Below are 24513 nucleotides of genomic sequence, written 5' to 3'. Positions count from 1 at the left end.
TCCATCACTTTCTGAATCATCTGTCCTTCCCATATTAACTTATTTGCCATTTGTTGGTCATGCTTCCTGTCGTTCGCATTTCCTTCCCAATTGACATCTGGCAAATTCAGATCTCCCGCTACAATCACATTTCTTTCCATGTCGTTTCCCACATAGCTGACTATCCTATCAAATAATTCCGAATCCGCGTCAGTGCTACCCTTTCCCGATCTGTACACTCCAAATATATCAATTTTCCTATTATCTTTAGAAATGAGCCTTACACCTAGAATTTCATGTGTCTCATCTTTAACTTTTTCGTAGCTTACAAATTCTTCTTTCACCAGAATGAACACTCCCCCTCCCACCCTTCCTATCCTGTCTCTACGATACACACTCCAGTGCCGTGAGAAAATTTCTGCATCCATTATATCATTTCTCAGCCATGATTCAACTCCTATTACAATATCTGGTAAATATTACTTAATTCTATTCTGTTCCTTACAATACTTCTACAGTTCAACACTAACAATTTTATGTCATCCCTACTTGATTTCCAGTTCCCTGTTCCCTTATCACCGCTCCCTAGGCCATCCCGTTTCCCTGAATGTACCTCCCTATTACCCTTCCAAACAAATTTCCTAACTTATACGTACCACTGCGGTTTAAATGAAGGCCATCTGAGTGCAGATCGCTATCTCCTACCCACCCATTAGGATCTAGAAATTTCACTTCCAGTTTCCCACATACCCACTCCATAGTCTCATTTAAATCCCCAATCACCCTCCAGTCAGTATCCCTCCTACACAGTATTCCACTAATAACAATCTCCGCTTTCTTAAACTTCACCCGTGCTGCATTTACCAGATCCCACACATCTCCAGCTATGTTGTACTTATATCAGCTTGCCTTACGTTGTTGGTACCAACGTGAAACACTACTACCTTCTCCTTCCCCTCCTCCCTCTCTTCTACTTTCCTCAACATCTGCCTCAACCTAATTCCTGGATAACACTCTACCCTGGTACCCTTTCCTCCACACACTTTCCCCACGTGTCTAACGATGGAATCTCCCATGACCAGAGCCTCAACCCTACCCACATCGTTTGATCGCCTCCCCTCCTGGTCAGCCCTATCTTTCCTGATAGCTGCAGAAGCTACTTCCTCCTCCATTTTATCCTTCCCATGACCCTGTTCCACCTGTCTTTTCCTATCCTCTACTCTACATTTTCCTTTCCTACCTTTTCCCTTCCTCCTACTTCCACACATCTCAGCAACAGTGCTCTGTCCCTCATCTTCCCTCTGTTGTTCTACCTGGAGTGATTCGTACCGATTTCGCACAGACACCTGTCCTGAATTCTGATCCTGAATAGAGCCCTTAGTCTGCAATCTCCTTCCCCTTAGAACATTAGACCACCTGTCTTCTACAACTCCTCCCTTTCCTTCCCCTCCCTCTTGTACACCTACTGTAACCTGTACATTGTTTGAAGGAGTCCTATCTTCCTTCCTGTCTTCTGTGAGAATCCTAATTATCTCCCTCAAACTTTCCAACTCCTCCTTCATACCCCTCAATGCATCGCCACACCCACAGTAAGTACACTCGCGCTCCTTAGCCATTCTTTACTGGGGGAAAATGAAATTAAAAATAAAATAACTTATTTTCAAAAAATAAATGAACGGAGGGATATATTGTCTGGGATAGTACACAACAATAAGGTAATTAATAGGCCTATATGACTACACTACAATACTACTTAGTCGTGCTCTATTTTTTATCCTACAACCCCTGACAGGATAAAAACTGCTGTTAATTACTGAAATCAAAAGTATTAGCCTACACAAGAACTACACAATTCCAAACTGCAATTAAGCCTATTCTAATTACAACAACAGTATTTTAGTAAGAGTTTCTACGGATACCTCTACTACACCAGTACTACACAAATATTTTACAATAATAAAATAATCACACTAAATTCTAATAGGATATTAGGCCTACTCGTATACTACTGTACAGTACACTACAGTAATTTTAAACTACTTTCAGACGTATCCTAATTACGATACCGGTACCGTACCGTATGTCACTAAACTAAGCACAACAGAAATGAAATTTGCAAGAACTACTGTACTCAAAGATTACCAACGAAGCTAAATGCTTAGACAAATTATTATTAGTATTACGGTCTAATAGATACACACGAAAAATAACACACAAATATAGCAGGCAAGATACGGCACTATCTAAATGTACTGTATCTATACTACAATGTATCTACACTACACTGCGTTTGGTTAAATACTTAAGTATCGAAAGGATTGCCGTACACGAAGAAAAACACGAATATAACTGGCAAGACTATCTAATATAGTATACCGTATCTTCACTACAATTCTACAATTCTACTGAAATGTGGTTATGTGATTATTACAGCTGGTGGAATACTATTATTTTCCCTACTCCACGGGACGGAGAATAAAAGTGTCCTTAATTAGGCCTACTGAAAAATACGAGGTCGTCTACAGTAATTTCTCAAATATTTCTATCAAAACTACTACTACTACTCCAGGGACTTCCTTCCTTCACTTCGCACCAGGGTGCATGATCATAGTTTTTTTTTTTGTAGTGACCTCTATGAGAGAATGTCCAAATTTCTTGATGAACGGAAAACAAAAACAAGTTGAAATACACACAGTACTGGAAACTTCACCATCACAAAATTAAGGTAGTGACATCTTCTGAGTAAAAGTTTAAATAGGTCTAGTTCCAAGTTCAGTGTTTCTCCAGTAGAGGAGTTCTATTAGGCGCAACATTTAAATGTGCAGCGTAGAGGTGTACCTCCCGGTACAATTTTAATAAGGACAAAGTCCTAATTTTTAAGATTGTATTGTATTGAATAGGTTGGTAAACACTAAAAACATACTAGTGTTATTTAATACAAATACTTTCAATACGAACCCAAAAATGTATTTTATCACATGTAATAAGTGGTATGTTCCAAGCCATAAGTGGAGAGATGGCGTGGGAGGACATCAGTAGACAAATAAGTTTGAGTGGTGTCTTTTTGAGTAGGAAAGATCACAATATGAAGATAAAGTTGGAATTCAAGAGGACAAAGTGGGGCAAATACTCATTTATAGGAAGGGAAGTTAGGGATTGGAATAACTTACCAAGGGAGATGTTCAATAAATTTCCAATTTCTTTGCAATCATTTAATAAAACAACAGATAGGGAATCTGCCACCTGGGCGACTGCCCTAAATGCAGATCGGTATCAATCAATCAATCGATCGACACTCTTGACTGATGATGATTCCATATTCTTTAGCAGCTTCTGTCCAGGAGTTTGTTTGTTCTTGAAGGTCTTCTTTAGAGTCTCCCCACAAGCATATATCATCAGTGAACAAGATAAACTTCATTTTCTTACCTCCAATGGTTTGGTGTACTTTTCTTTGAATCTCATTCATCACAGTGATGAATAGAAGAGGAGACAAAACACCATCCTGTCTTATCGCAGATTTTATATCAAAGGTTTCAGTAATTCCTACAGGTGTTTTGACTTTACTGTGGGTATCTTCATACAAATTAATGATCCTGTGTATCATGTCATCCTGTATTCCAATCTTCTTCAGTGATTCCCACACCTTCTCTCTGTTCACAGCATCATATGCTTTCTTGATATCCAGAAAGGCTAACCACAAATCTCAGTTGTGTTCGTAGTATTTTTCCATTAATTGATGGATGGCAAAGATGAAATCAGTTGTTGATCTCCCCTTCCTGAATCCATAGTGTTCATCAAAGAGGTATATTTTCTCAATGTTTAATTCATTTGCCTCATTTATATTTAAAGATTTTCTATTTTTTCGGTGTGTAATATTTTAAGACCTGTGCTGATGTTCGTGAAGTGGGGGGGCGTTGTCATTTAGCCTTTTCTGACCTGAAAGAAAATGGGTGGTGTGCATTTTGTTTTTACATCAAAAAACCTGACTAAAATTCTCTTAAATACATATATTTATAGTTTATTTTACATAATAAAAGCTAACATATGAAAAAACACCCTGAAATAATTTCCAAAATGATTTGAAAATGTATTATTATTATTATTATTATTATTATTATTATTATTATTATTATTATTATTATTATTATTATTATTATTATTATTATTATTATTATTATTATTATTATTATTGTTGTTGTTGTTGTTGTTGTTGTTGTTGTTGTATTGTATTGTATTGTATTGTATTGTATTGTATTGTATTGTATTGTATTTCGTCCAACTGATCATACAGTGATATGGGACACGTCAATAATCATATTCACAGTAACAAAGGATAAAACAGTAATATACATGCCAAGATAAGTAAAGAGAAATATACAATGTGGTAAAGAGGCACAGATTTAAGAAAAAAAAAGTGATACATAAGTTAATTTTCAAGAACTAAGTATTCTTCAATAGAATAAAAACAATGGTTAGAAACAAATTTGAACAATTCTTTCTTAAATTTTGAACATGGTTTTATCTGCTTAATGTAGTCTGGTAATTTATTAAATAAATGAACTCCTGCATAACTCAAACTTAATTCATATAGCTTAGTTTTGTGTGGTTCTATGTGCAAACTGTGTCTATTTCTAGTATTATACCTATGTACATCAGAGTTTATGGTGTAGCTGTTTACATTCTCCTTCATATATACAAGTGTATGGAAGATATAAAGGCTAGGCAATGGTAAAATAAAATAAAGTTTAAAGTATTTCTTGCAGCTTGTCGTCCTGCCGACACTGGCCATTCCTCTAATTATTTTCTTTTGTAACTTAAAGATGACTTCGCTATATCGTGAATTCCCCCAGTAAATTATTCCATAGGTTAGTATGGGATGGACATATGCAAAATACATAATTTGGCAAGCCTTTAAATTAAAACTATTTTTCAAAGATATTATCATGAAATAAATTCTACTAAGCTTTCTCCCTATAAACTCTGTATGTTTTTCCCAGGTTAATGATTCATCCATCCACAAGCCAAGAAATTTTGTTGATGATGAGTACTCAATTATGGTCTCTCCAAATGATATTGGACTAATTTCCATATTTAAATTAATCTTATGGTGAAATCTAATCACAGAAGTTTTCTGTTTACTTAAAATTAATTTATTATCTTCAAGCCAGCTCAGGATATTACTCACTATATTGCCTGCCTTCAATTCTAACCCTTCAGAACTTTCATCAGCTATAAAAACAGTAATATCATCTGCAAACAAAGTTAATTGCACTCCTTGAATATCATCGACAATTTGGACGATTTTATTCATTTATTCATTTACTCATTCAGGACAAATATTTTAGGTTCCCTATGGGAATCAACATCTGCATCATTTGATGGCCAGGCAGGCATCAATTTTTGGAAATGAGACATAGCTCTCATAGTGCATTGGCACTGCTGGTGGCTTCAAGTAGCCTATGCAGTGGCCTCCATGGTATGCACTAGCCTTGCGTCTTGGGTGGTGTGCTAAGTCCCAACTGACGAGCCTAACTTAGCACACGAGGGCGAAACACAGGCAACCAAGAATGAGTTAGCTGGAAAATTTATAATGTCCAATAATTTGGACGATATCATTAATAAATACTAAAAATAACAATGGTCCTAAAACTGACCCCTGTGGAACACCATGATCTATGTTTCTGGCACAGGAATACACATTCTTAATTACATTTTTGCTCAAATCAGTACCGGTATATGATATTTCAACAATCTGTCTTCTATCCCCTAAAAATGATTTGAACCAGTCATAGGCCATTCCCCGAACTCCATACATGTATAACTTTTCTAAAAGCAAGCTGTGGTCAATTATATCAAAAGCTTTTGTTAAGTCCAAGAAAATACCTAAACATGCACCCTTCCCATCTAGTGTGTCATATATCCGTTCAATAAAGTTAATGAATCCTGTGGTAGTTGATCTATTTTTACGAAAGCCATTCTGGCAACCAGCTAATATATTATGCTTCTCTAAGAATGATAACAGTCTATCGTACATAATTCTTTCCAGTATTTTGGAGAATACAGAGGGGAGGCAGACAGGCCTATAGTTACCAGCATCTTCTTCACTACCCTTTTTATGTATCGGAACAACTTTGGTTACCTTGAATTTATCTGGAAATTTACCAGTGGTTAGTGACAAATTTATCAAATAACAGAGAGGCTTGATTATGTATTGGTAACAGCATTTAATGAGGTAGTTTGAATAACCATCTAAACCAGAAGACTTCTTTTTACCCATCTGTTTTATTATCTTATCTATCTCTTGCTCAGTCACAGGAGTAAGAAACATGGATGATACATTCCTGCGAACTGTATTCAAGTTTGTTCAACCGAGCTCGATAGCTGCAGTCGCTTAAGTGCGGCCAGTATCCAGTATTCGGGAGATAGTAGGTTCGAACCCCACTGTCGGCAGCCCTGAAAATGGTTTTCCGTGGTTTCCCATTTTCACACCAGGCAAATGCTGGGGCTGTACCTTAATTAAGGCCACGGCCGCTTCCTTCCCACTCCCAGCCATTTCCTGTCCCGTCGTCGCCATAAGACCTATCTGTGTCGGTGCGACGTAAAGCAACTATCAAGTTTGTTCTTGTCACTGATGTTTGAAAATTTTCCGTTAACCTCAAAACTGCTTCTAGAAAATAGTTACTAAATATTTCTGCAACTTCTTCTGGATCACTGACTTCTTTCCCTGCATTTGTAAGAGTAATATTATTTTTTAATGGAACTAGAGTACTTTTCTCCCTTTTTATAATGTTCCACATACATTTAGATCTGTTTTTAGAATTTTTTAGCTCATTCTCATCGTGCAATCTTTTGGCAGCCTTCAAAACTTCTTGATATATGTTTTTATATTTCTTATAATAATCCTTCAATTCAGATGAGGTGTTACTCCCTTTCACACATTTGCTTAAAAACCTTAATCGTCTACTTGAATTTCTAATTCCTGTTGTAATCCACCCATTCCTATAATTCTTTACAATTACCCTTTTGACTGGTATTGCCACTTGATAATAATAATTGAACAAACCCAAAAACTCACTGAAGGCCTCATTAGTTGAGTGATTTCTATATACACTCTCCCAAGTTTCCTTGGCCAATAACTGGTTAAAATATGAAGTATTTTCCTTGTTACACATTCTAGATTCCCTGTAAATTACATTGTTATTTTTTAAATTATGGTTTCCTATTACCCTAAAATTTAGATGCACAATTTGAGCAAAATGATCTGAAAAACCTGTATCATAAACTTCTATTTCATAGTTCCACATTTCCTCATTCAATACAACTTGATCTACTGCTGACTTTGTATCCCCAGATATTCTAGTTGGTTGATTTACAACTGCCTTTAGACCGTACAAGGAAAACAACATTTCTAGCCTTTGCTTATCTCGCCCACCATTGTTCCCTAAAAAATCTACATTGAAGTCGCCCATGATTATTACAGTTTTGTTCTTATTCTGTAGGTCATCTAAAATAATTTCAATATTATTATAAAAAGTTTCAACATTACTAGAAGGATTTCTATAAATACATATAAGTATTAACTTATAATCCACTAGTTCAACAAAGCTACCCTCGAAATGCTCCTCTACATTCAGATATTCAAATTTATCCAACTGCTTACATTTGATATTATTATTCACATATATACATGACCCTCCACACTTCATTTTCTTTCTACAAAACTTACTTGCAAGAGCATAACCTTCTAATACAAATTTTGAAATCTCATCCTCTATCAACCAATGTTCAGTTAAGCATAAAACATCATACCCTTGTAGGTTATCTGCCAACAGAACCTCCATACTTAGAATTTTATTTCTTAAAGATTGAACATTCTGGTGGAACAAATTTAGCTCTCCCTTTAGATTATAAATATTGCTACCTTTTACCTTAAAAAATCCTGCTCTAGTAATACTGGTCGTTTCCTTGTCCTACTTGACGTTCTTATTTCTGGTTGTTTAGCTTGCCCTCCTTCAGTTCGTCCTGATGGTGCTCCAACATCCAACTTCTCCAGTAACTCCTCTCCTCTTTCATCCAACTGACTGCTACTGACGATCTTAATGGTTTCCTCACAAGTTTTCCCTGAGTACTCGATGCTTTCTGGTATTGGTGTCACTGATGATTGTGGTAGAATCACATTAATCCCTTTCAGCTGATTTTCTTCTTCTAGGCATCCTTCTTTAGTGGTAGCACTCACTTCAACTACTTCCTCAACTCTTCTTACTTTCATTACCTGCAAATGTTCTGCAACTTCCTCATCTTTATTGAACAGCAGTGGTATGGCATTATTCCTGATAGTTGTTCCTGGAGTCTGTTGTATTTTCTTTCTTATCATATTACATAGCTTCTTTTTCCCTCTTCTGCTAAGATGTATGCCATGATTTGTGAAATATCCTCGATCCATATTGCTCATATCAATTATTTCTGTATTTTGAAAGCATTTGACAATTTTCTGTAGCCGCCTGTTTGTATCATCAACTAACTTATTTACACAAGACCATTCAATTAAATCATGTCGATGTGGAATATTACATAATATTACATTGGTGGTCTTTAATTTGCAAAGTGCTTTCTTCACCCCAGAAATCACATTTGATTATTCATTTCTAGCAATATCATTCGTCCCTGCCATAATAACCACGTAATCATTCTCATTAAGTGTTCCCATCTCTTCCATATCTGACTGAAGAACCTCTTTGAACAGAGCACCTGGCTTGACAAAACCTACAACTTCAGTCTCCGGTAGCATATCACCAAGTTCGACAGCAATACCCCGACCATGGCTATCCCCGTACATAACTACCTTACATTCTTCTTCTTCAACCCCACTGCAGGCTTCCTTGTAATGGCTGGAACGTTATTAATCTTTACATATTCTTCTTCACTAGAGGTGATTGATTCGAGGACCTGGAACTTATTCCTTAATTCAATACCTAGGCCTACGCCCCGATCATGATTAGTTTTAGGCCTACTGTTGCAACTCCTCGTACTTACTTCCGACCATGTCTCAGTTTGCACTTCAGTCACACCATTTGAACTAAGTCTATTACGTTTAATACTTTCAATGTCTTCCCTTAACATTCGAATAATTTCATCCCTTGAGGCCAATTCGGATAATAAATTAACACAGTCAACACACTTTCCCGCTTCGGCATGCACGATGCGTGCGTCACATACACAAACATTTCGTGAATTATTTTCCCTTTGGCCTATGACCTGATCCACACTTCCACTGGTATTTGACACCTTCTTCTTCCCGTCGTTAAATTCTATGCACTCACTACTTTCCATTAAACTATTACATTTCTGAAAATTCTCAACAGCTTGAGGAGCAATACGACCGGCAGGCGCCATGTTTTACTTGTTCATAATAATAATAATAATAGCAGGAAAACCATAACTATTCGGGTAAGGAGGAAATGCCTGCCCGCAGCCGGAGAACATCTTGAGGCCCTCCAGGGCTAACAACCTTGGTTGTATGTAGAATGAGCAATTTGTTTCAAGCTAAGCTAAAGCTTCTCAAGCATGATGGTAAAACAAAGACATGAAGTTAATACCCCAGGTGGCAACTTTTCAAAGAAATCCACCGTCGCCGACAAGCGACGCATGCATCCCGTTCGGATTCTGGGGGGGATGTAACATCATGCTAAAGACGAGTCGGAGCGTCTTGGAAATCCTGAACAGTCACGTAAGCTGAAACCCATATCTAAGACTTTTTTGGCAACGTTCAACATAAACAGTTTAATACAAACTGGTAAGATGAAACAGCTGACCAATGCCCTCCACGAAAATAAAATTGTAGTAATGGCTCTGCAAGAAACTCGCTTCACTGACGAAGATACGTTTGAGTCTGAAGGGTATCGGTTCTTCAAGAGCAGATCCCATAAGAAAGTAATGAAAAATACCCCTATCTTCAGTACAGCTTTTGCTGTCAACACCAGAATTCTTAGGTCAGTCTCAAATTTTGAAGCTGTTAATGATAGGTTATGCCTACTATCCCTGCGTTGTGCAAATAAAACATATACGCTAGTCAATGCACATGCTCCAACTAATGAACAAAACAAAAAAGACCTGGAAGGCACAGATAGATTCTGGAACATCCTGGATGCCAGATTAGCGAAAATCCCAAAGCACCACGTCAAGATCCTATTGGGTGATTTTAATGCACAGGTAGGACGTGAACGGAAACACAGGAAAGTTGTTGGGCTCTACCCTACACACAAAAGAACCAACAAGAATGGAGAACGCCTCGTTGAACTATGTGATAACCATAACCTCCAACTGATGTCAACACACTTTCGTCACTTACCAAGAAAACAGATGACATGGAGATGCCCAAACAAAACAATAGGAGAATTCCAAATAGACCCTGTTGCTATATCTCGAAGATACAGTCCGGAAATCATGAACGTTACTGTAAAAAACGGGAATAAACATAGACTCAGATCACTATGTATCAGTAATCAAGTTTCGGCTAATCCCTCTCAACAAAAATAAGAACGAACCTACCATAATTCGCTTTGACACAAAAAAGCTCAGAGAAAGAGAGAATGAATTCAAAGAACTTGCCCAACCAATGGAAAAAGACTTCAACAGCACAAGAAAGCAGATGATACAAGCTGCAAAAGGAGTGGAGGAAATCAAGAAGAGGAAGAAGCACATGTGGTGGAACGATAACTGAGAGAAGACCTTAGGGGATCGTCTGAATGCCTGGAAAATGTATTACACCTCGAAAAAAGAAGAAGATTGGAAGATGTACAAGACACAACAAGCACAAACAGCAAAAATAATACGCAGTGAGAAACGCAAGTATGAAAAGGAACTACTGGACAAGATTGAGCAAGACTTTCATAGAGGTGAGACCCGTGTATACTTCAGAAATTTTAAAAAGAAGGTACAAGGATACAAGGCACCTTCCCTTTGCTTTCTAAGGAAAGATAGAACTCTTGCAACATGAAATGAAGAAAACTGCAAAATCTTAGCTAAGTATTTTAACGACCTTCTAAACTGTGAAAAACCAGCCAACCCCATCAAAACAAACAAACCAGTGAGCCAAAACCTGCCATCTTCTCCACCAAATCGCGATGAAATCAAACGCCACATAAAGAGACTGAAAAATAACAAGGCTCCTGGTGAAGACTCCATGATTGCGGAACTGTGGAAACATGCCCCGGAAGAAGCAATTGACATCCTACACCAAACCATTGTAGATATATGGGAAAAAGAACAACTACCAGAGGACTGGAAGCTAGCCTTGATCCATCCTTTACACAAGAAAGGAAATATAAGAGATGTGAACAATTACCGTGGAATTTCTCTTCTGCCAGTAGCCTACAAGATCCTGTCACTATCCATCCTTGAAAGACTAGAACAGCAAATTGAGCACAAACTCGGGGAATACCAAGCAGGTTTTTGGAAAGGCCGATCAAGTGCAGAACAAATACTTAACCTAAAAACTATAATAAGATACCATATGCTGAGATGTCGAACCTATGTATCTACATTTGTAGACTTCAGGAAAGCATACGACTCCATCGACCGTGATGTGTTGCTTAACATCCTTGCAGAAATCGGAGTCGATGAGAAACTGCTGGCGATAATAAGGGCAACACTAACTAATACCAAATCCAAAGAAAAATTCCAAGGATGTCTCTCTGAACCCTTTGAGATCAAGACAGGCGTTCGACAGGGAGATGGGCTGTCACCTCTTTTGTTCAACTGCGTACTTGAGAAGGTAATACAGGAGTGGCAAAAGACATTAAAAGAAAGAAATCTTTACAAACCCGTAAGGATTGGGACAAAGAAAAATGGAGTGGAAATAGATTGCTTAGAGTTCGCTGATGATATAGCCCTTATGGCAGAAAATTTTGAAAGTGCAACAGAACAGATCAATGTGTTGAAGGAAGTAGCAGAACATACAGGTTTACAAATTTCCTTTCAAAAGACAGAAGTAATGTCAAATATCAAAGATGATACAGCACAACTAAACACCAAATATGGAACGATAAACCATGTTAGTAAATTTAAATACCTTGGGGAATGGATTCAGCAGAATGGACTTGACAAAGAGGCCATAGCAGCAAGAATCAAGAAAATGGAAGTCACTTTCCAAACCACCCGCAACATTTACAACAAAAAGTGCTTTTCCCTGAACACAAAAATTCGTCACTACAACACTGTCATCAAACCAGTATCACTGTATGCATCTGAATGCCTTATCCTGTCCGAGAAATGTTTGCTTGCGGATTTAGAGAGGAAAGAAAGAAAGATCCTACACACCATACTTGGTCCAAACTACAAAAATGGCATCTACATTAGAAAATCCAGGCAAGAAGTATACTCTAAGATAGAGAAGATCACGGACACAATGCATAAAGGCAGAGTTCGCTTCTACGGTCATATACGACGGATGATCGACTCTCGATGGACGAAATGTATCTTCAGTATATTTGACGCAAAACCAAAAACGGCAATGCCATGGTATGTTAACGTCAAGAAAGATCTTAAAGAACTGGGGCTACAAGCAGAAGATGCACAAGACCGAAATCTTTTCAGAGCAACCATCAAGACTTTTGGGACTTTCCGGGATGAAAAACGGGCAACTGGTGCTAAATGGACAGAAGAACGTCGTGCTAAACACAGTAAGCTAATGAAGACGATGTGGATCAAGCGAAAGATGAACAAATGCCAGAATGTAAAGTGAGGCTTATCGTGGTCCCTAGTTGGCCGATTAGCGAAGTTGAATGAATGAATGAATGAATTATTATTATTATTATTATTATTATTATTATTATTATTATTATTATTATTATTATTATTATTATTATTTGTACATGATCAAATGTTCTATTTTACAGTGTGGAATGATTTAAAACAATTAAAATTTTCATTCACACACAAGTATACATTGCATTTCTTACAGTGAGTACGAGTTTTGCTTTTACATGTTTTTTGGCTGTCAGAACTGAAAGAAAACTGGTGGTGTGCATTTTTGTTTGTATGTCAAAGACTTACTAAAATGCTCTTAAATACATATATTTATAGTTTATTTTACAAAATAAAAACTATCATTTGAAAAATCACCCACACAATTGTGCTTGTCAGGACTTCATTCACTCTGTACAAAAAATAATAATAATAATAATAATTCAGCTCTGTGTATGTGAATATACATATGTATATGACAAATTGTTATATTTTACAGTGTGGAACAATTTAAAATAATTAAAATCTTATACATTACATTTCATACATTGAGTACGAGTTCTGCTTTTACAGTCCTTTTACTGGCACCACTCAGCACTCCCATATGCATTGCCTGTAGGGAAACCTAGCCCACACAATCGTGCTTATCAAAATTCAAAACATCATGGTATTTTACATACAATGTTGTATCTTTACAATTTACTTTGACTAACCAATTTACACACTTCATTGATTACATTCTGATATTCTGTAGAGCTTCTAGATTGATATGAATGCAATAAATAAATACTTACTTTTGGCATTACTGCTTCCCACCATCTTGCCAATGAACTGCATTTTTAAACTCTTCTTCCTGAATCCTGGTGGTCAAGCGCTAAATAAAAACAACTGAAGTACATGCTTCATGTCCCACACAAGCACTGCAGTCTGGTCTAGCACCAAGAAAACGTCAAATACGCTCAGAGATAAATAAAATACGAACTCGCACAATTGTCCAAACACGATTTGAAAGGACTAAGTGTTCACAGAATGCAGAGTGTCTGTTGAGTCAAATTGAATTTTTGCATTCTTTGTAACTGGTATGGAAATTACATTTTGTTTGGCCAATATATTTAAAATTACAATTTAGTTCGTGGCATTCGAGTTAATATATTCCTGATTTTGAAAAATTGTATTTTAATTTATAATGTGTTTACTAATTTGTTTTTGTAATTTGTTGTTTGTTCTGAATGCTATTTTAAAGTCTTGCTTTTTGAATACCTTAGCTGTTTTCCACATATCTTTGTTCAGGAAATTGAGAAATACAATTATAGGGGAGAGAGAGATTTGTTAAAGAAATAAATCATCTGTCCTCCAGTGAGGGTGACCATTTGGATCCAGAATACAGTTTCAATTTCATTGGAGTTTAAAGTTATCAAGAAATGAAAATTTAATCGTTGAAGCTGTTATCTTCTATTTTCCCAGGGTTAGTGGGGAAGAAATATCAATCACGTTCTCAGGTACAGATGGAAGTGAATGATTTGCAAAGAGTCCCTCAGTATCTGTATTACTATTTTTTCTAACTCGCAGAATGGAACTTTCAAGTTTTGTAGGAAGTTCGATGTCTGACTAGGGAGAGCGCCTCTTGCTCCGAATAGCAGGCCTCTGACAATCCACCGATCGATAGGTATTTTATACTTAGATGAAAGGTAAGGCAAGCATGGAACATAAACAGCTTGCTTTTCTAGGTCCACATCCTGATCCAGGTACCTTTCAAAGCGAATGGTGGGATCTAAGACTTTAATGTCCTCTCTGTTGATGGCTACGATGTCCGCCCTCTGATTAGAGTCATCGGTAGAGACGCAGTGAACCTCCTCGTGCACCTCCCATCCACGCTGTCTTAAGCCTTGAGCAATCGACGATCTTACACGGTGGTGGCGGTGGTTGCGCATTAGTTCAGTGCTCTGGCAGAATCCCAGCACATGTCCAAGGGTTTCTGTCTCGTTGCAGCCATTTTGGCAGCAATAGGTTGTGTTGAGTGACCTACCGGGAACCGACCTGACTGCGGTGAGGTTGCATGTCATCTTCACTGCATTTATGTATTCAGAGGAGGACAGAGGTGATTTATGAGTCATCCAGGAGTTTGCTTTTGGGCAGTCTGAATATAACACTACTCCTTTTCCTTTATGTGGTAGCTGACACCATGACTGAAAGGATCGATTTCTCATAATTTTGCGTAGTTTTATTCCGTCAATCTTTGGGGGGAGACTTTCCTTTATTATGTCAAGTCTGTGGAGTACCATATCTTGTTCTTCAGGTAACTTCCTTACGTATGTCAGTTTGGATTTTGGTATATTCCTCATTAGAGTATTGCTCTTCAGTCTGGCTGAACAGCCCTAGTGTTAAAAAAGTTGATATCGTCTTCAACCAGACCATACGTATCATCAGTGTAACTGTTAAATCCACCCTTCTTCACTGGCTGAGTGCTGTGTCACATAGTACCCCCCAGATTGAGGAGACTATCTAGTCTGGTGAGGTCATACGGTAACGTATCACTGAAACGGGCTCTTCCCGTTCATAGTGATATAACTGTAGGATTTCAGCAACTGAAATATAGATCTCCAGCAGTCCAAACAGCGTAAGAACTGACCTCCAGAGTTTTCAGTGCAGCAATTGAGTGGCATTTGGAATGGCGCAATAAGAATTTTTCAGGAATGGCAATCTCTGTTTAATGCCCAGCACCCTCCAAAGGGATTTGATCTAGCATGGAGAACTTGGGTTGTCCTCAACAGAATCTAAACAACTCATGGACATTGCAGCTCTTTATTACATAAATGGGGTGTACAACCTTCCCCTACATGTGATTGTGGTGACGTGAATCAAAACATCCAACATATTTGTATGGATTGTCCGAAGAGGTCATTTTCAGGATCTACAGGGGATTTTGTGAGAGTTTCTGAACAGGCTATACAGTGGCTGAACAACTTAGATGTGATAGTGCTTTGCTGACTATCAATTTATAACATATCTGTTTATGATATGCTCATCTGTATAAATGAAATGTCTAAGCTAAATAAAATAAAATAAAATAACCTGTAATATTGTAACTTATGAAATAGGGTCCTGGAGAATTCTTGAATCCCAGCCCCAATGACATAATGTAAAGGCACATCTTCCGCAGTGGATGCGGAGCCTGTTGAGATCCGTCCATGTTCTTCCTGAGAGCTCAAAACCAGCTGGAACATAGTTTGGATGAAAGAGGCAGGATAACTTTAGAGCTGCATCCATCCACTGCTGTCACCATTCCACTGTTAGGTTGAAGACAGCATCTATCAGCATCTTGGCTATTTTCAGGCATAGATGGTGGAATCCAGCCTATGTCTCCAAAGTTCTGTGACATCTCTTTGAACAGGAAGTCCTGGGTTGGACGTAGTCTTATGAAACTTTGCCCTGTGGGTGGGAGTGGTAGAATAACACCCACGGTACCCCCTACCTGTTGTAAGAGAAGACTAAAGGGGGCCCCAGGGGCTCTCGACTTAGGAGCGTGGGTTGGCGACCATGGGGCCCTTAAATGAGTCCGCCCCCTGTCGGGTGGAGGTGGTAGAATAACACCCATGGTATCCCCTGCCTGTTGTAAGAGGCAACTAAAAGGGGCCCCAGGGGCTCTGAACTTTGGAGCGTGGTTTGGCGACAATGGGGCCCTTAGCTGAGTCCTGGCATTACTTCCACTTACTTGTGCCAGACTCCTCACTTTCATCTATTCTATCCGACCTCCCTTGGTCAACTCTTGTTCTTTTCGGGCCCCTACGCTATTAGGTTTGCGAGGGCTAGAGAGCCTTTCATTTTCACACCCTTCATGGCCCTTGTCTTCCTTTGACTGGTACCTTCATTTTTGAAGTGTTGGATTCCTTCCATTCTTTCTCTCTGATTAGTGTTATATAGAGGATGGTTGCCTACTTGCACTTCCTCTTAAAACAATAATCATCACCACCACCTTAGCTGAGTCCTGGCATTGCTTCTACTTACTTGTACCAAGCTCTTCACTTTCATCTATCCTATCCGGCCTCCTTTTGTCAACTCTTATTCTTTCTGACCTCGACGATATTAGGTCACGAGGCCTAGGGAGTCTATCATTTTCTTGCCCTCCCTGGTCCTTGTCTTTTTTTGCCGTACCTTCATTTTTTATTGAACCCCTCCATTTTTTCCCTCTGATTAGTGTTATATAGAGGATGGTTGCCTAGTACTTCTTCTTAAAACAATAATCACCACCACCACCACCACCACCACCACCACTTTCTTCCCTCTGATTAGTGTCAATAGAGGATGGTTGCCTACTTGTACTTCCTCTTAAAACAATGATCACTACCACCTCTTATGAAACTCTCGGTTAAGAGCATTTGAGTGGCACAAACTTGGTGGAACAATAATTGTGATAAAACTGGTAGACAGTAAGTTGAAGTAGGCTGATAGTGCCCGAGATGACATGCATGGTTTCAAATTTCCTAATGTGGCAAAGCCATACCGGACAGCAGTACAGGGCTTTTGCGTAGATGAGGCCAAGTCGGCATGTAGTATATGTACTTGACATGATCTAATGAGCTGAAATTCCAATCAAATAAGTATTTTCTGTGCATCTTTCTCTGAGATAATTAGAATACCTTACCTGTGTTGTTATATAACAATGAACTCTCCATATGAAAAATCTTGGTGGGCAGGGTTGGAATATTTAGACTGGGGTTGTTAGTTGGAAGAAATCTCCTGCTTTAAACTTAATATCCTGAGTGAGACATTAATTACCAGTTTCATCACTCTCAGTAACAACTTTTGAATGTTTCAGATTTTCGAACTGTGGTTACAACTTTCCTACTCTGGCAAGAAAACCAATAGCAGAAGGCTGCATTAATGAGTTATATTATTTAGAAATAGAGTTTCCATGCATCAAGAAAGTGAGTGCTATCAAAATTGGAGGAAATGTGGTTTCAGCCTTTTCTTTCACTTTAGCATACAGGAATATGTATGCTGCGGGAGTATGGACATACATTAAATCTGGCAGATATTCTAGGGAGATAAGACAGGTAAGAGACAGAAATGTTATATTAAGAAACAAATGGAAGAGACAGAGGTTGTCTCTATATAATCTGTAATTACACAAATACGAGTACCTTTACTGATGATATATATTGGTACTGTTACTGAAACAGCAAACTAAGGAAATTTTTTCTTTTCAGATGGACATTTCTACGGTAAGAAAGGAAAACTTTTATGATTCATTACTTTTAGAATCGTTAGTTCTGGATGTGGATAAAGAAAGCAGAATATTTAATTATCTATCTTCTACTTATTTATATATATAAAATAGGTAAGTGTTTTGTCTGTACGTTGCTCAGAATTTAAAAAGTATGGTATTTCTGTATCAGTCATGTCCACAGTAACAAGGAAAAACACTTTTTAATTTTCCGTAATGTCTGTCTGTCTGTCTGTCTGTCTGTCTGTCTGTCTGTCTGTCTGTCTGTCTGTCTGTCTGTCTGTCTGTCTGTCTGTCTGTCTGTCTGTCTGTCTGTCTGTCTGTCTGTCTGTCTGTCTGTCTGTCTGTCTGTCTGTCTGTACACACATCACGAGAAAATGGCTGTATGCAAAGTCGGGGAACAAGTCACTACAATCTAGACCATAAATAATTTTATCATGCTGAGTGAAATGGTAGTTTAGGGGAAGGCCTAACATTTAATTCTCAAATATTTATATTATTCGTGGTCATATCTTAATGAAAATCAGTATGCAAAGTCTGGGAATAAGTCACTATAATCTAGGCCATAAATAATTGTATTCACGCTGAGTAAAATGGTAGTTTAGGGGAAGGCCTAAAATTTAATTCTCAAATATTTATGTTATTAGTGGTCGTATCTTAATGAAAATCGGGGATGCAAAGTTGGGGAATAAGTTGTTTTAATCTAGGCCATAAATAATTTTATTCACACTGAGAGAAATGGTAGTTATGGGGAAGATACACAATTTAATTCTAAAATATTTATTTTATTAGTGGTTGTATCGATAAGTACTACATAACTAAATTTATATAGTATTAAATTTCCTATCATGTATGTCTTATACATTGTTACCATACTGGCTATGATCACAGAGATATTCATGAATTTGGAGTTTTGTTACTAAGTCCATATCAGCGCCGGATCATGAGAAAATTGGTAAAGAGAATTTAATGAAAATCGGTATGTAAAGTGGGAGAATAAAGAACTACAGTCTACGCTATAAATAATTTTATAAGACGCCCTGATATCGCAGAGTCGAAAGAAAACTAAATGTGAAGGGCTACAATATAGAAAGCTCATAAAATTGATCAACAATAACATTACATTGACCACTGTTTGTTGTGATGTGCTTTGTGTCTTCTGTTGCCACTCATCTCTGATAGATAGGATTACTGTTGGATGCCGAGTATTTTTTAAAAATTTGCTTTACTTCGCACCGAAACAGGTAGGTCTTATTGCGACGATGGGATAGGAAAGGGCTAGGAGTGCGAAGGAAGCGGCCTTAGCCTTAATTAAGGTACAGCCCCAGCATTTGCCTGGTGTGAAAATGGGAAACTGCGGAATACCCTATTCAGGGCTGCCGACAGTGGGGTTCGAATCCACTATCTCCCGGATGCAAGCTCACATGGCTAATTCGCCCAGTAGTACCGAGTGTAACAGTCTGCCTGAATATTGGTGGGAAGTAGCATGCCATTCCTCTGGCTCATAAATTTTCTGATACTACTGGTTGTAACACACTGGTTCATCATAACATTCAAGCTAGGCACTGATTGGAATGAGCAGTGTACATATTTAATAGAATAATGGCAAAGGATTGTTCACTGCTGTCTGCAGCCTGGTCATTCCAGCTCTAGAACTTTCGACTGTTAGATCGGCATCGTAGTACTGTTTGTTAAAAGTGAGAAAATGTGCAGTTTTTCATTTGATCAAGTATTTTATACAATAACATTGCTTTTAATCGCTACATCCTACTGACATTTTCGTAATGACCTATGTTGACTTCATTTAGGAAAATCACAAAGTCAGTCTTTCTGAGAATCCCGTAGTGAAGCACAGGTACATAGCTAGTCTATACCCAATAAAATAAGAGTTTTCTCTGTACATTGCTCCGAATTTAAAAATAATTGTATTTCTGTATCGGTCGTGTCCACTCTAACAACGAAATGCACTTTTTAATTTTCCATTATGTCTGTCTGTCTGTATGTATGTACGTGCATCACAAGAAAATGGCTGAAGAGAATTGATTGAAAATCGGTATGTAAAGTTGGGGAATAACTCGCTACAACCAGGGCCATAAATAATTTTATTCACGCTCTTGATGGGATAGGAAAGGGCTAGGAGAAACTAAATGTGAAGGTCTACAATATACTGTAGAAAGCTCTTAAAACTGATCAACAGTAATATTGCAATAACCATTGTTTGTTGTGATGTGCTTTGTGCCTTCTGTTGCCACTCATCTCCGATAGATGGGATTACTGCTGCGTACCGAGTATAACAGCCTGCCTGAATGTTGGCGGGAAGTAGCTGGGGAGTTAGATCACTCTTTCTTCTTTAGCATGCCATTCCTCTGGTTCAAATTATTTTCTGACACTACTGGTACGTTACACACTGGTTCATCATTGCACAGATAGTATTCAATTCATTTTTTAAGAAATTAACACCACAGCGTCTACACTTCTACTTCTTAACAACATTGATTCTCATGTTAAATTTACTCTCGAATCTGAAACTAAAGCTATACATTTTTTAGCATTAACTATCAACAGACATCCTTCTTCTTTATCCTACAAAATTTTTAAAAACCCACACAAACAGCAACTACTACCCAACAAGATTCTACCCACCCACAAGCACATAAACGTGCATCTTACAATAGCTTAATTTTTTATGCCTTTAATATACCAGTTTACAAGAATGATTTAAAATATGAATTGAATACTATCCGTGCTATTGCTAAATCTAACGGCTATAACAATTTCTTCATAGATCGAATAATTAATAAATTCAAACACCGTCCCAAGACCACCTTAACAAACGAAAAACATAACACCTCGACATTTTCCACCTTTATTTTTAACAAAGATGTTTATAAAGTTTGAAGATGACGTGTTAAGTTTTTACGGTTGAATGGACTACTATTCAAAATTGAAATGCATACACGCTGCCAAAAACTTACAGCCCTTCTGAAGAACATGCTGACAATTCGGTACTTCAAGGTCACCATGGAGCAAAAGATAAGCAAGTCTTTTACATTAAAAATGGACTACCTCAAGGGTCTGTATTAGGCCCACTACTTTTCAACTTGTACACCAGTGACATGCCTGACACCATCAGCAAGAAATTCTGCTATGCTGACGACTTAGCCATCACTGTCCAAACTGTCACATTAGAAGAGGGGGAAAGCATTCTCTCCAATGACTTGGATACCTTGAATGCATACTATACGAAGTGGAGACTTTACCCTAATCTGGCTAAGACAGAAGTATGCTCATTCCATCTGTGTAACCAAATAGCTCACCAAAAGCTCAACGTTGTGTTCTGCCAACAAAGAATTAATCCTTTCCGCTCGTGTCGACCCGAGGTTGACAACCGTCTTTTAGCATTATAGCTCGTGTGTCGACCCTGAGTCGACACAATGTTTCGCCATTCATTGCTAGATTACCTAGGATGCCAGGGCTTTTGTACTTCGTTTCGTAAGTGCTGGTCCCTTCCGGAATCCGAAAGAAACCAAATAGGTGTGTTTTAGTTTCTTTTTGCTTGGCAAAATTGCTCCGATTCCTTGACAATGGAATTGCATGAAGCAACATGACAGCGCACAGACTGACCGAAGCAGAGATACTTGAGTCTCTTTTGGCTGATTTTGATGGTAGTGACCATGAAAGTGATAAAAAAAATTAATCTGGCCATGAAAGTGATATATCCATGAAGGCATTTATTGCTGTAATTATCAACTGGGGATGAACAGTAAGGCAGAAATACAGGATTATTTTAGTGAAGACTGCTTGGATAAGCAAGCAGGGCTCCATCCAAGCATTTGCTTTGAACACTTCCACACGCTCAAGACATACCGTTAAGAAAGTGAGAAACGTGATTTTGTATCATGTACATACCATACATTCATTATTTTGTAGTTCATTCCTGTATATATTGTTACAACCAGTACTTAATACCAGATTTTAAAATATGAAGAATGCTGACAGAAATAAAATACGAGTTGGGAGAAATTAGGACTTACAAATAATTCAAGTGGAAAGCGTTAAACATAATTTCAACCCCAAGTACCTTGGCATCACTTTAGACCAATCTTTAACATGAAAAAAACACCTGGAAAATACAAGTCAGAAACTTCAGTCAAGAAACAACATCATGAAGAAACTAGCTGGTATAACATGGGGAGCTGATGCATCCTCACTACGTACTACTGCCCTCACCATGGTTTACCCAGTGGCTGAATATTGTGCCCCGGTGTGGCAACATAGCGCTCATACTAGGAAGATCGACGTCCATTTGAATGAATGTATGAGAACCATAACAGGCACACTAAAATCCACCCCAATCCTGTGGTTACATACTATCAGTAACATACCACCTCCGGAACTGAGATGACAGGAAGCAAATATATGCGATTGGAAAAAGTTACACCATCCTGATCATCCACAGAATCTCCCAAGCCATGAGGTCCTTAGTGACCTACCCCTTCTCGTCTTAAATCAAGGAACCCAATATGGCATGAAATAATTGGCTTCAATATCCAGGAAAAATGGCATCCTGACAACTTAGCCATCGCTGTCTAAACTGTCACATTAGAAGAGGGAGAAAGCATTCTCTCCAATGACTTGGATACCTTGAATGCATACTATACGAAGTGGAGACTTTGCCCTAATCTGGCTAAGACAGAAGTATGCTCATTCCATCTGTGTAACCAAATAGCTCACCAAAAGCTCAACGTTGTGTTCTGCCAACAAAGATTTAAACATAATTTCACCTCAAGTACCTTGGCATCACTTTAGACCGTTTTTTAACATACAAAAAATACCTGGAAAATAAAAGTCAGAAACTTAAGTCAAGAAGCAACATCATGAAGAAATTTTTTTTTTTTTTTGCAATTTGCTTTACATCGCACCAACACAGATATGTCTTATGGCGACGATGAGAGAGGAAAGGCCTAAGAATTGGAAGGAAGCGGCAGTGGCCTTAATTAAGGTACAGCCCCAGCATTTGCCTGGTGTGAAAATGGGAAACCACGGAAAACCATCTTCAGGGCTGCCGACAGTGGGGTTCGAACCCACTATCTCCCAATTACTGGATAATGAAGAAACTAGCTGGTATGACATGGGGAGCTGATGCATCCTCACTATGTACTACTGCCCTCGCCATGGTTTACCCAGTGGCTGAATATTGTGCCCCGGTGTGGCAACGTAACACTCATCCTAGGAAGACTGATGTCCATTTGAATGAATGTATGAGAACCATAACAGGCACACTAAATTCCACCCCAATCCCATGGCTTCTTACTATCAGTAACCACCTCCGGAACTGAGCCGACAGGAAGCAACTATATGTGAGTGGAAAATGTTACACCATCCTGATCATTTGCAGAATCTCCCAAGCCATGAGGTCCTTACTGACCTACCCCCTTCTCATCTTAAATCAAGGAACACAAACTGGCATGACATAACTGGCTTCAATATCCAGGAAAAATGGCATCAAAGCTGGAGCTCTGCATGTGTAAAACACCAAGGCATCAAAGACATCACAACTGGACTCCCAGGATTTCACCTGAAGAGACACCAATGGTCTAAACTCAACCGTTTAAGAACAGGTCACGCTAGATGTAATGCCATGCTACATAAGTGGGGACTTAGAGAATCCCCTGCCTGTGACTGCGGAGCCCCTTTCCAGTCAGTGCAACACATTATTGAGGAGTGCCCTCTGAAGAAATATGATAGACCAGCCCAAGATGTCATCAGTGCTACACCCCCGTTCTTAGAATTGCTACAGCAACTGGACATTGATTTGTAAATGTGGATGCTACCAACATTCTTGTCCTTGTACGAGGGCAGATCAAAAAATAAGTTGCACTTCCCAGTTATGGCCATTTATTACACCACCTATACAACAGCAACACGACTATAATGACATACACTGTAACGCCACTTTTCCACATAGTTTCCAAGAGACTCCAAACATTTCTGCGAACGCACAACCAACTTGTCGATGCCGGATGCGTAGAAATTTTCTCCAGCATTCTGCCACCACTCGGAGACAGTGGCCTTCACCTCCTCATCCGTCTGGAAACGTCGACCATCGAGCTCCGTTTTGAGCTTACCGAACAGATGAAGGTCACATGGCGCTAGGTCAGGACTCTAGGGTGGATGTTGCCAGACCTCCCACTTGAAACGCTGCAGCAGTTCTCTCATTTGGCGGGCCTTGTGAGGTGTTGCGTTATCATACAACAAAATCATACCGGCACTCAATTTCCCCCGGCGCTTCTCTTTTATCACTTTATGCAACCGATGACACGTTTGACAATACGACGCTGCCATGATTGTCGTTCCTTTCGGCATGAATTCCAGCAAACCTTCCATGTCAAAGAACAGTCGCCATAACCTTACCGGCTGAAGGTTGAACCTTGGCCTTCTTTCGTTGTGGTGATGAGGGGTGCACCCATTCCATTGATGTTCTCTTCGTTCCGGGGGTGAAGTGGTGGACCCATGTTTCGTTGCCCGTGACGATTCGCCACAGAAACCCGTTGCCGTCTGCGGCA

The 24513-nt window shown here is 38.6% G+C and overlaps 1 protein-coding gene across 1 annotated transcript in view; it reads left to right on the top strand.

The window, feature by feature from the left end:
• The window catches only part of LOC137500462 (uncharacterized), a 56777-nt gene that overhangs the window by 9989 nt on the left and 22275 nt on the right, over positions 1-24513 (top strand). Inside the window, exons 2-3 of the mRNA XM_068227359.1 lie at positions 17540-17777; positions 17931-17945. Coding sequence (XP_068083460.1) covers positions 17540-17777; positions 17931-17945 — 253 coding nt within the window. The remainder of the gene's footprint in view (positions 1-17539; positions 17778-17930; positions 17946-24513) is intronic.

This window comes from Anabrus simplex, chromosome 4, assembly GCF_040414725.1.
Source record: "Anabrus simplex isolate iqAnaSimp1 chromosome 4, ASM4041472v1, whole genome shotgun sequence".
NCBI lineage: Eukaryota > Metazoa > Arthropoda > Insecta > Orthoptera > Tettigoniidae > Anabrus > Anabrus simplex.
This window is presented reverse-complemented; position numbering and strand designations above follow the sequence as displayed.